We start from the raw sequence: 12,365 nt of genomic DNA, 5'->3' as shown, positions 1-12,365 counted from the left end.
TTTTATAGAGGATCACATCAGCCTTATGGTTGTCTTCAAGGGCTGTTGAATCCACGGAGAATCCATGGATACAGAGGGCTAGCTATGCTTTGTTTACTACTGGTGCTCTTTAGTTTATACCCAGTTTAGGTCCCCAGATGTTATTGGACAACTAATCATGAATGCCAGGACTGGAAAACATGGTGAGATATAATCATAATAGGATAAAAATCCCACTCCAATATATATATATATTAAAAAGCACAGGATTGTATATTTTGGCAAATTGGTGTGAAGCCCAAAGGAGTGGACTGATGACAGATAAGATAGGCTAGGCTAGGCTGTGTGTGTGTGTGTGTGTGTGTGTGTGTGTGTGTGTGTGTGTGTGTGTGTATATATATATATATATACATATACATACACACATACACACACACATATATATATACAGTAGAGTCTCACTTATCCAACATAAACGGGCCGGCAGAACGTTGGATAAGCAAATACGTTGGATAACAAGGAGAGATTAAGGAAAAGCCTATTAAACATCAAATTAGGTTATGATTTTACAAATTAAGCACCAAAACATCATGTTAGACAACAAATTTGTCAGAAAAAGTAGTTCAATATGCAGTCATGTTATGTTGTAATTACTGTATTTATGAATTTAGCACCAAAATATCACAATGTATTGAAAACATTGACTACAAAAATGCGTTGGATAATCCAGAACGTTGGATAAGCGAGTGTTGGATAAGTGAGACTCTACTGTGTATATATATATATATATATATATATATATATATATATATGGTAGATTTCATGGCAGTGTAGACTCATATAACAATTATTATTATTATTGACACAAAGACATAGTATGACACAGCAAATGAGATATATATGCTGGATTTCAGAATCACAAGTCGAACACTTCCCAAGTGTTTAGGACTGTGTAATGTATTTTCGGATGATGCATGCAGATCCCAGTAAGGTGGCCTTTTGCAGTTGACAGATCATAATTTTGTCAATATTTATTGTTTCCAAATACCAGCTGAGATCTTTTGGCACAGCACCCAGTGTGCCAATTACCACCGGGACCACCTGTACTGGTTTATGCCAGAGCCTTTGCAGTTTGATCTTGAGGTCCTGATAACTGCTGAGTTTTTCCTGTTGTTTTTCATCAATTCGACTGTCACCTGGTATGGCAACATCAGTAATTGAAACTTTTTTCTTTTCCACAACCATGAAATAATAATAATAATATTTATTTATTTATTTATTGCCCACTCCACCTTAAGGCTCGAGGTGGATTACAGAATAATTAAAACACATAAACATTGTAAAAATACCACAATACACATAGTAAAATGTATTTCTATAAAATACATATACAGAGATTAAATGAAGGACATGAGTTTAAAATTCATGCTTAAAAACTGGCTGCATAGACCAATTATCTGCTTTGATAATTTGGATTATATGGCAGTGTAGAAGGGGCCTTGCTTTCATGTATAAAATATATGTCTATATGTTGTGCTCCGCCTTGAGTCCCCTTTGGGGTGAGAAGGGCAGAATATAAATGATTTAAATAAATAAATAAATAAATAGAATTACCTTCAGGCTATATTCATATATTAGACATAAATGAACGTCATATTTAGATTTGTCCCATTTCCAAAATATCTCATTGTAAGTCAGTGTGCATATGTAAGTGGCATGTAATGTGACCGACTCTGGGGGTTGGTGCTCATCTCTAAGCCAAAGAGCCGGCGTTGTCAGTAGACACCTCCAAGGTCATGTGGCTGGCATGACTGCATGGAGCGCTGTTACCTTCCCGCCGGAGCGCTACCTATTGATCTACTCACATTTGCATGTTTTTGAACTGCTAGGTTGGCTTAGGGCAACCCCATTAATTTTATAGGGTTTTCTTAGAAGGTGTTTTGCCAGTTCCTTCCTCTCTATATCTACAATATAGATATTCCAAAATGGGGGGGGGGGGGGGTCTGAAATCCAAAACACTTCTGATTTCAAGCATTTCAGGCAAACAATACTTAGCCTGTAATTCATTTCAAGTGGGGATTTTTCCAGGCTGAACTCTTTGATTTAGCAGAGGCCATACTACATGATATCTGTGGATGCCTCTGACTGTAGAATGAATGTAGTTTGACACCAATTTAACTGCTATGGGTCAATGCCATGGAATTATGGAAATTGTAGTTTGTTGAAATACCAACACTCTTGGGCAAAGAAGGCTAAAGACCTTGTAAACTACAATTCTCATTATTTCATAGTGGTGTCCTACAGAGGCACTCAAAGATATCCTTTGACCACAATGGCAACTTCTCTTTTCCTGTATTAAACCCTTCCTTTTTTTTATTTACTATTTTCAAGTCCCCAGCATAATAGATCAAAGCTGAACTATATGTAAATAATCAGGAGACAGCATGTGACACTAAGAATAAAAATGGAACACATATTAAATCGACTACTGATAAATAGTTGTTAAAATACAAAAATGTGTAAGTAGCACTCAGACAGAGACAACCTTTTAATCCTGGCCAAAGTTTACCTAAACTAATATCAAGTTTACATAAACTATAATGGTGTTCCAGTGATGTGCCACTGCAGACAAGTCCCTGCAGAGAATGGACTGTCCCCGAACCCCAGTCCCTATATGGCCTTTACCGGAGGATGTTGCTCCGTTTGAAGAGGGATGCAGCCGGGCGTCGGAGAGACAGGGCGTCGTCATAGAGGGGAAGATGGTTCTGTGAAGAAGAGAAAAAAAGAGAAGGGAAGTAAAGGATGATATTTTAGGTCAGCACAGCTGTTAGAACTTCCTGAGGCAGGAAGTTTGCGAAATTTGCATTAACCCTGTGCAGGCTAGCAAGGAGGGGAAGGCGGAACAAGAACATTTCCATTGTTAAGTCTTCAGGGTCCATTCATTCTTCAAACTATACTGCTCTGCCAATATACCTCATAACCTCTGAGGATGCCTGCCATAGATGTGGGTGAAACATCAGAAGAGAAGGCTTCTGGAACATGGCCATACAGTCCAGAAAACACACAACAACCCTGTGATTCTGGCCATAAAAGCCTTCGAAAACACATCGCTCTGCCTTTTGTTCCCTTGAAATACAGGACTTGATAGCCAATTGCTTGCTTCCAAACTGATAAACATATCCAAGTTTCACTATAATGAAACTCTTGCCTGCAAGGTCACATGGAAGGATGATTTCACTTCTCTGCAACTTCTCTGTGGGGTTTTTTTTGGTCATTTACAAAAGCACAAAACATCTGCATTGCACACTGGCAGCAAACTACTGTACTTCATTGATTCTAAGACACATTATTCCCTCCATATAACCATTTCAAAAAATTGGGTGTCTTAGAATCACACATCCTATATACCCTGTTTCCCTTAAAATAAGACATCCCCAGAAAATAAGACCTAGTAGAGGTTTTGCTGAATTTCTAAATATAAGGCCTCCCCCAAAAGTAAGACCTAGCAAAGTTTTTGCTTGGGAGCATGCCCACTGAACAGAACACCAGAGCATGCAGGATTGGTAAATGTACGTACCATAGAGTGTTGTACATGTAAATAATGGTAGTAACAAGAAAATCTTGATAGGATTCACAGTTTGATTGGTTATGGTGGTTTGTGATGACAACTACTGTACCATATATAATAAATGTTCATATTTTTGTTCAACAATAACAAATGAATTCTTCTTCATGGAAAAATAAGACATCCCCTGAAAATAAGACTTAGAACATCTTTGGGAGCAAAAATTAATATAAGACACTGTTTTATTTTCGGGGAAACACGGTATGTAACTTTTTTCTGTTGTTGGTACTGAAATTAGTATGTGTAGCAGAACTGATGGCGTCTTAGACCTCTTCTACACTGCCCTATATCCCAGGATCTGATCCCGGATTATTTGCTTTGAACTGGATATGAGTCTCCACTGCCATATAATCTGGTATAAACAGATAATTTGGGTTCAGATTCTGGGATGTAGGGCAGTGCAGAAGGGGTCTAAGACACCTTAGAATCGAAGAAATGCAGTTGGTTGTTTCCTGGTACTGTCTGCCCGTTCACCTATCCATCTACCCACACATGGAGGAGTATTCAGTCACATGAGTCTTCTCCTGCAGTTTCAATGGGTATACTGTAAGGTAAAGGTAAAGCTTTTCCCCTGACATTAAGTCTAGTTGTGTCCAACTCTAGGAGTTGATGCTCATCTCAATTTCTAAACCAAAGAGACGGCGTTGTCCTTACACATCTCCAAGGCATGACTGCATGGAACGCCATTACGGTGTACTGTATATGCCCACAAATAAGTTGATCTCATGTATAAGTCGAGGGGAAAGTTTGGGACCATAATTGTGGATCTGGATATGACTAGTGGATGAGTCAAGGGTCATTCCACAGAGAAGGGAAAGTATTAGTGTTTCTCAGGGGACCCTGGCTGCCATCACTGCCATTTTCCAACTCAGGCATTCAAAATGTCCAGAAATGACACCATGTTAGAGAGATTGAAGGGGGTTGGTACTTGTTTTAGGTTTTCCTGAGACAGACTAAACCCGTGCCTTTTGCAACTCTGTTAAGAGAAGGGGGTTATTCCTTTTTTGATAGGAGTTGAGCTACAGTACTTAGACGAACCTGTGCATAAGGGGTGTTTTAACCCGAATTTCTAAATCTATACGTGAGCATATTCAGTATAGGCAGTCCCCAAGTTACAAACATATGACTTACAAACAACTCACAGTTAAAAAGAGGGTGAGAGAAATTGACCCCTTGGGAGGGAAACGCACTCAAGTAAGAATTATCATGGGGAAAAGGTGTCTCCACTGAAGCTTTACCAACAATACTTGTTTCATGTATTGTCGAAGGCTTTCATGGCTGATATCACTGGGTTGCTGTGAGTTTTCAAGGCATGTTCAAGAAGCATTTCTCCCAACCAGGACCTTCCATAGATATATATGGTAAATCCCACTTGCCTGGTTTCTAACAGACCTCACAACCTCTGAGGATGCCTGCCATAGATATGGGCAAAATGTCAGGAGAGAATGCTTCTGGAACATGGCCACACAGCCCGGAAAACTGACAGCAACCCAATCCTTGTTTCTACAACAAGCCATTTTTTTCAAAATTAAATTATTACAAGGACAGAAAGTGAGATGAAATCTTCTGTACAGGGTCACTGACAGCAAAACAAACACTATAGGAGTGTTCCCCCTTCCCTATGCAACCCAAAGCTCGCTCTCTATATATTTTGGAGAATGCCTGATGAAAGTCTCACATCTTGTTTGTTTTTACATAGGTGGATTCACTGGCTTTTAGGATGGGTTGGCTTCAGGCCCTCTTCTGTGTACATGAGGTTGGAGGACCCTCGTGGTAAAGAGCTGCCAATTTTTTAAACTCATGGGTACAGCTCTAGGGAAGACATGGCTAGTTCTCCTTCCTATTTGCAATTACAACCTTAACTACTGCTTTTAGATTGCTATAGGAGGGTCTTTTGCTAAAATTAGGAGGAATCAGAGGACTTTGTGAATTTGAAGCAGCATCCTGCCTCCCTTCCACTGGATTTGGAACAAGATCTTTATTATGCATGGCTGCTTCAGGCTCTGGATTGCCTTAGATTATGGTCTGGTGTTTTTAAAAGGCAGCTCAACCCTTTAAGAAATGATCTACAAATGCTATATAGATCAGGGCTGACGGGGTTTTGCAAGACCAGCTAAGCATCTCACTTTACAGGGGAAATTGTCTGTTTGAAAAGACCACTGCAGAACCTACTATAGGTTTGATGAACAGCCCAAGTCCAGTTTAAACTTTAAAAGCCTTAAGACGACAGAGAGTCTGGTCTTTGAGGTTTTCCGTTGTTGCTTAGCTTCTAGATAGAAGACTGAAGAAACCCAGATATCATGTGGTCGCCACATTCCTCACTATGGTAAGCTGCAATGGGTTTATTTTTAACTGAACATTTCTTATTCTGATTTATACATCCACAATGGAAACTTTATGAAGATTGAATTCTTCTTTTGCCATTTTATTTGGTGATACAGAAAAGGGTACTTAGTGCTGGACTCCCTTCCCATCGTCCCCAGCCAGATTAGCCAATGGTGTGAGGCAGGCATGGGAAAACTTTTTTGCCTTGGGGCTGTATTGCGGGCCCAGCCAGGAGGGAGCCAGGAAAGGGCAGGGCCGGGGTCATCCTCAGATTTGTTCTCCTGGCATAAGGACAGGGCTGCTCACCTGATCCTTATGCTGGGAGAAAGGCAAGACAGGCGGCAACTGCCCCGATCCTCCCTCCAGATCCTCAGACTGTCTTCTTGGCATTAGACGAAGGGTTAGAAGGCACGATCATCAAGTTTGCAGACGACACCAAACTGGGAGGGATAGCCAACACTCCAGAAGACAGGAGCAGAATTCAAAACGATTTTAACAGATTAGAGAGATGGGCCAAAACTAACAAAATGAAGTTCAACAGGGATAAATGCAAGATACTTCACTTTGGCAGAAAAAATGAAATGCAAAGATACAGAATGGGGGATGGCGCCTGGCTTGACAGCAGTACGTGTGAAAAAGATCTTGGAGTCCTCGTGGACAACAAGTTAAACATGAGCCTACAATGTGATGCGGCAGCGAAAAAAGCCAACGGGATTCTGGCCTGCATTAATAGGGGTATAGCGTCTAGATCCAGGGAAGTCCTGCTCCCCCTCTATTCTGCCTTGGTCAGACCACACCTGGAATACTGTGTCCAATTCTGGGCACCACAGTTGAAGGGAGATGATGACAAGCTGGCAAGCGTCCAGAGGAGGGCAACTAAAATGATCAAAGGTCTGGAGAACAAGCCCTATGAGGAGCGGCTTAAAGAGCTGGGTATGTTTAGCCTGCAGAAGAGAAGGCTGACAAGACACATGATAGCTATGTACAAATATGTGAAGGAAAGTCATAGGGAGGAGGGAGCAAGCTTGTTTTCTGCTGCCCTGCAGACTAGGACACGGAACAATGGCTTCAAACTACAGGAAAGGAGATTCCACCTGAACATCAGGAAGAACTTCCTCACTGTGAGAGCTGTTCGGCAGTGGAACTCTTTCTCTCTGCCCTGGACAGTGGTGGAGGCTCCTTCTTTGGAGGCTTTTAAGCAGAGGCTGGATGGCCATCTGTCGGGGGTGCTTTGAATGAGATTTTCCTGCTTCTTGGCAGGGGGTTGGACTGGATGGCCCGTGAGGTCTCTTCCAACTCTACGATTCTATGAGGGCTCTCAGCTGCCACGTGCCTCCCTCCCTCATCTTTTTGGCATAAGGATGTGGTGGGCCACCGTTTCTTTATGCCAAGAGGACAAGGAAAATGAGGAGGGCCTAAGGTAACCATCCAGGGGGCTGCAGCTGGTCCCCAGGCCTTAGTTTGCCCATGCCTGGTGTGAGGTGAGGGGGTGAGTAGAAGTATTTCTGAAGGTTTATAGATAACATATTTTCACTTGTATTCAATTAATAAAATCAATGATGACTGATAGTTTCCATATCCATAGGGCAGTAAATCCCTTTTGAATTTCAGTCCCAACTTTAAAGGAGCTATCCTACGTGCTGAACCCATTTTGGGGTTAGGTCCAGCATCACAACTAGCACCTTTAAAACATGGAACTTACTGGATTGGATTTACTACCCTATTAACATGAGATCCACAAGTGGCTACTGAATAAAATATACACTGTAAACAATTGTAAATCCATCTTGGGTCAGATATGTCAGGAGGATTATTAATAGTCACTTGAAAAAAAATACTGCTCCTAGTCTTCACAACTCCATTTCAAAGGAGATCAGGCTTGTTGAATCTCTAGCGTTTTCTCCTGACAAGCAAATATATTGTTCCAGCTTTTAGTGTTGTATGGTGATCTATTGCTCACATGGGTATTAATTTGGTGGATATTGTTCAGTCTTCTTTATTAAACTGATATTTTAAACTGATATTTTAACTGGATGTTTTTGAGGTTGTCAGAAATGTGTTCAGTTATTTTATTTTTGCATTTAGTTAGCCACCTTGAGCACTATTTTAAATTCGAAAGATGGAGTATAAATTTAACAATTTAAAACTAGCTTTCTTGTAGCTCATGCCGAAAGGTTTGGCATTCTCTCCTTCAATGCAAAAACAGGCTTTGTCAACTTGCGTTCTTTGCCATACTCCAGAGATTTTGTTAATTTACATGTTTTCAGTCATTATCTATACAAAGTTTATGTGCATCGAATCACAAATTGGTACTTGCATTATCTTTTAAGATCACCACCAACTTCACTAATGACTTCTGTTCTCTGCAATTTGTGCAAACAGATTTTGAATTAGTACGGCAAGGATATAAGTACACTTATATAAGCAATGCTTGATGGAATCCAGCCATGTGGAAGTTGTATATCTATAATAGAGGCTTGATAATAACTGCGTAAGCATGGCTTCACAAATTAGTATTATCTGTTCTGTGGTACTTATGTTAATGTCTACTTGTTTATCATTATGGGGGGATTTTGTAATGCAAACAAGAGCACTGGGCAATTCAGGTTTTACATTTGCAAGACAAATTAACTGAAGCTAAAGCAGCTCTAAGGTGCTATGGAAAACCAGATTAAATAAGCATACATAGAGCTTCCCAAGTATTGCCAAGGAACAAACGCAGCTAGGAAATTCAAGGAGTTGTATTAAAAAAAATTTGGAATAATAGTTGCAATCTGTGCTTAGTACCAAAAGGGTTATGAGTCAGTTTTTCATCCACTGTAGGTTTGGTTTGGTTATTTGGGGTGCTGATTCAGAAAAATTGCATTGGATAGACCACATCAGCTCTAGTTTCTGATACAGAACATATCCCATCCAGTAGTTGTCAGTTCTCCCACAGAAAACCATATTTAATAATCTAGAGCTGATGTGGTCTATCCAATGCAATTTTTTGAATTAGCACCCCAAATAACCCCAGGAACAGACCTAAAAATGAAGACATCAAGGTGCCCCTGCTTCCAGGTGCCACATGGAATGGCTCCGCTCAGGGAGAGGGAGGAGGAGGAGAAGCAGCAGTCAGGAGGCTTGTTGTTACGCATTTTGTGGGTAGTCAGCCTCTCCCCTCCCAATATCCTCATTACCTCAGCACTAGAGGGTTTCGTGAGATCAGTCATTCTCGTATGCTCAGAAACTTCTCAGCTCTCACGTTAATATAGAGCAGGGGTCCTCAAACTTTTAAAGCAGGGGGCCGGTCCACAATCCTTCCTATGCACACTGCAAATGTCTTATTTGTAATGCAAAACAACAACAACAACAACAATGAAAGAACAATACAATATTTAAAAATGAAAACAATTTTAACCAACATAAGCCTATCAGGATTTCAATGGGAAGCGTGGGCCTGCTTCTAGCCAATGAGATAGTCAAGTTAATTAGGATTGTTGTTGTTGTTATGTACCTTCAAGTCATATCAGACTTTGGGCGAGCCTAAGTCAAAAATTATTTATTTATTCATTTACTACATTTATTTACTACATTTATATCCTGCCCTGAAGAGGACTCGGAGCAGCTGTATGCACATACAATATATTATATTATTAGCATAGCACAATATTAACATTATATATCATCATATTGAACTATACCACTATACTGTAATATTATATGTAATATATAACACTAGCTGTGCCCGGCCACGCGTTGCTGTGGCGAAGTCTGGTGGTATGGGAAAGAAAGTATTGAGGAATTGGTGGTAGTTAAGGTAAAGGGTAAACGTTTTCCCCAGACATTAAGCCCAGTCATGTCTGACTCTGGGGGTTGGTGCTCATCTCCATTTCTAAGCCGAAGAGCCGGCGTAGTCTGTAGACTCCTCCAACGTCATGTGGGATGACTGCATGGAGCGGTGTTACCTTCCCGCCGGAGCAGTACCTATTGATGCACTCACATTTGCATGTTTTTGAACTTCTGGGTTGGCAGAAGCTGGGGCTAACAGTGGGGGCTCTCTCTGCTCCCCCAATTCAAACCTGCGGCCTTTCGGTCCAGAAGTTCAGCAGCTCAGCGCTTTAACACACTGCGCCATCAGGGGATATTATTTCCTAAAGGTTGTGAATATACAATATTTCTGATTGGTTTTTTTGTTTTGTCTGTTGGAGGCAAGTATGAATGCTGCAATTAGGAAAAATGATTAGGATGTAATGGCCTTGCAGCTTTAAAGCCTGGCTGTTTCCTCCCTGAGTGAATTTTTTGTTGGGAGGTGTTAGCTGGCCCTGATCGTTTCCTGTCTGGAATTCCCTTGTTTTCAGAGTGGTGTTGTTTGCAATATTTTATGTGCTTCTACTGTCTGTGGCCCTGAGAAAACAGGATTTGCCAGACTTTAATGATGGGAATACTTTGTTGGGAGGTGTTAGCTGGCCCTGGTTGTTTCCTGTGTGGAATTCCCCTGTTTATTTACTGTCCTGGTTTTAGAGATATTGTTCTGCATTATTCTATCCCAGTAATTATTTCATATTAAAGAAGAATCTCACTTATCCAACATTCGCTTATACAATGTTCTGGATTATCCAACGCAGTCTGCCTTTTCATAATCAATGTTTTTGTAGTCAGTGTTTTAAATTCATTGTGATATTTTAGTGGTAAATTTGTAAATACAGTACAGTAGAGTCTCACTTATCCAACATAAACGGGCCGGCAGAACATTGGATAAGCGAATATGTTGGATAATGAGGAATTAAGGATAAGCCTATTAAACATCAAATTAAGTTATGATTTTACAAATTAAGCACGAAAACATCATGTTAGACAACAAATTTGTCAGATAAAGTAGTTCAGTACACAGTAATGCTATATAGTAATTACTGTATTTATGAATTTAGCACCAAAATATCTCGATATATTGAAAGCATTGACTACAAAAATGCGGTCCAACCATAAGGCGAAATAGGCATTTGCCTGTGGCGCCATCGTCCCGGGGGCACCATCGTCCTGGGAGGAGGGCACCACTCTCCACCTCCTTCTCTTTCGGGCCTTCTGGCCGGCGCAGACCCACCTTCGCACCACGCAAGCCCACCTTTGGGGCTTTCAGAGATTGTGAGGTCTGTAGGAACTTGGAAGCTAGGTATGTGGGGTTTATATATCTGTAGAAGGTCCAGGGTGGGAGAAAGAACTTTTCTTTGAAGCAGGTGTGAATGTTGTAATTAATCACCTTGATTAGCATTTAATGGCCCTGTGGCTTCAAGGCCTGGCTTCTTCTTGCCTGGGAGAATCTTTTTTTTGGGAGGAGTTAGCTGTCCCTGATTGTTTACTGTCTGGATTTCTTCTGTTTTCAGAGTGTTGTTCTTTATTTATTGTCCTGATTTTAGAGGTTTTTTTTTAATACTGAGGGCTATCTGGGTTATCTAAGTCCACACTGCCCTATATCCCTGTTCAATGTTTAGTGCTAAATTTGCAAATATAGTAATTCCTACATAACATTACCATGTATTGAACTGCTTTTTCTATTGATTTGTTGTAAAACATGATGTTTTGGTGCTTAATTTTTAAAATCATAATGTAATTTGATGTTTTATAGGCTTTTCCTTTATACTTCCTTATTATCCAACATTTTCGCTTATCCAACGCATTTATTTTTCAGTGATTGGTTTGGGGGGGCGCCAAAATTCTGTTCGCCTACACTTGAAAAATACCTAGGGCCGGCTCTGCATATAATCCAGTGCAAATCTGATAATCTGTGGAAGAAGTCTAAGTGAGGCCTAAATCTGCCTGTTCCCTAACTGAAACCTGGCTGTCCCTTGGTTGCTAGGCAACCAAGTGGGCAGAGATTAGCCCTCTAAACTGACAGCAATTGGATTAAAAAAAATATTGCTCTCCCTCTAATTAGGACTTTATTTTTCTTTTCTTTTTGTTGTATCAACCTAGAGGCGTGGATGATGGGTTGTGTTGTCAAATTTTGAGGTTGGAGGGCCTGTACTTTTGTTGTTTTGTGAGTCGCCGTGATGCCATCACTCTTTTATATATATATATAGATATATTTAATATTATTATATGGTATTATTAGTATTATATTGTATAACATGATAATATTATTATCAATATTATATATATATATATACACACACACACACACACACAGTAGAGTCTCACTTATTCAACGTTCTGGATTATCCAACGCATTTTTGTAGTCAATGTTTTCAATATATCGTAATATTTTGGTGCTAAATTCGTAAATACAGTAATTACTACGTAGCATTACTGCGTATTCAACTACTTTTTCTGTCAAATGTGTTGTATAACATGATGTTTTGGTGCTTAATTTGTAAAATCATAACCTAATTTGATGTTTAATAGGCTTCTCCTTAATCTCTCCTTATTATCCAACATATTCGCTTATCCAACGTTCTGC

General features: G+C 40.1%; 1 protein-coding gene across 1 annotated transcript in view; it reads right to left on the bottom strand.

Annotated features, from left to right (window-relative positions):
- Positions 1-12,365, bottom strand: part of ptpn18 (protein tyrosine phosphatase non-receptor type 18) — a 69,182-nt gene that overhangs the window by 10,017 nt on the left and 46,800 nt on the right. The window contains exon 12 of the mRNA XM_008103567.2: positions 2,665-2,744. Coding sequence (XP_008101774.2) covers positions 2,665-2,744 — 80 coding nt within the window. The remainder of the gene's footprint in view (positions 1-2,664; positions 2,745-12,365) is intronic.

Source organism: Anolis carolinensis, chromosome 2, assembly GCF_035594765.1.
Source record: "Anolis carolinensis isolate JA03-04 chromosome 2, rAnoCar3.1.pri, whole genome shotgun sequence".
Lineage (NCBI taxonomy): Eukaryota > Metazoa > Chordata > Lepidosauria > Squamata > Dactyloidae > Anolis > Anolis carolinensis.
The sequence above is the reverse complement of the archived record's forward strand: the minus strand, read 5'-3'. Positions and strand labels throughout refer to the sequence as shown.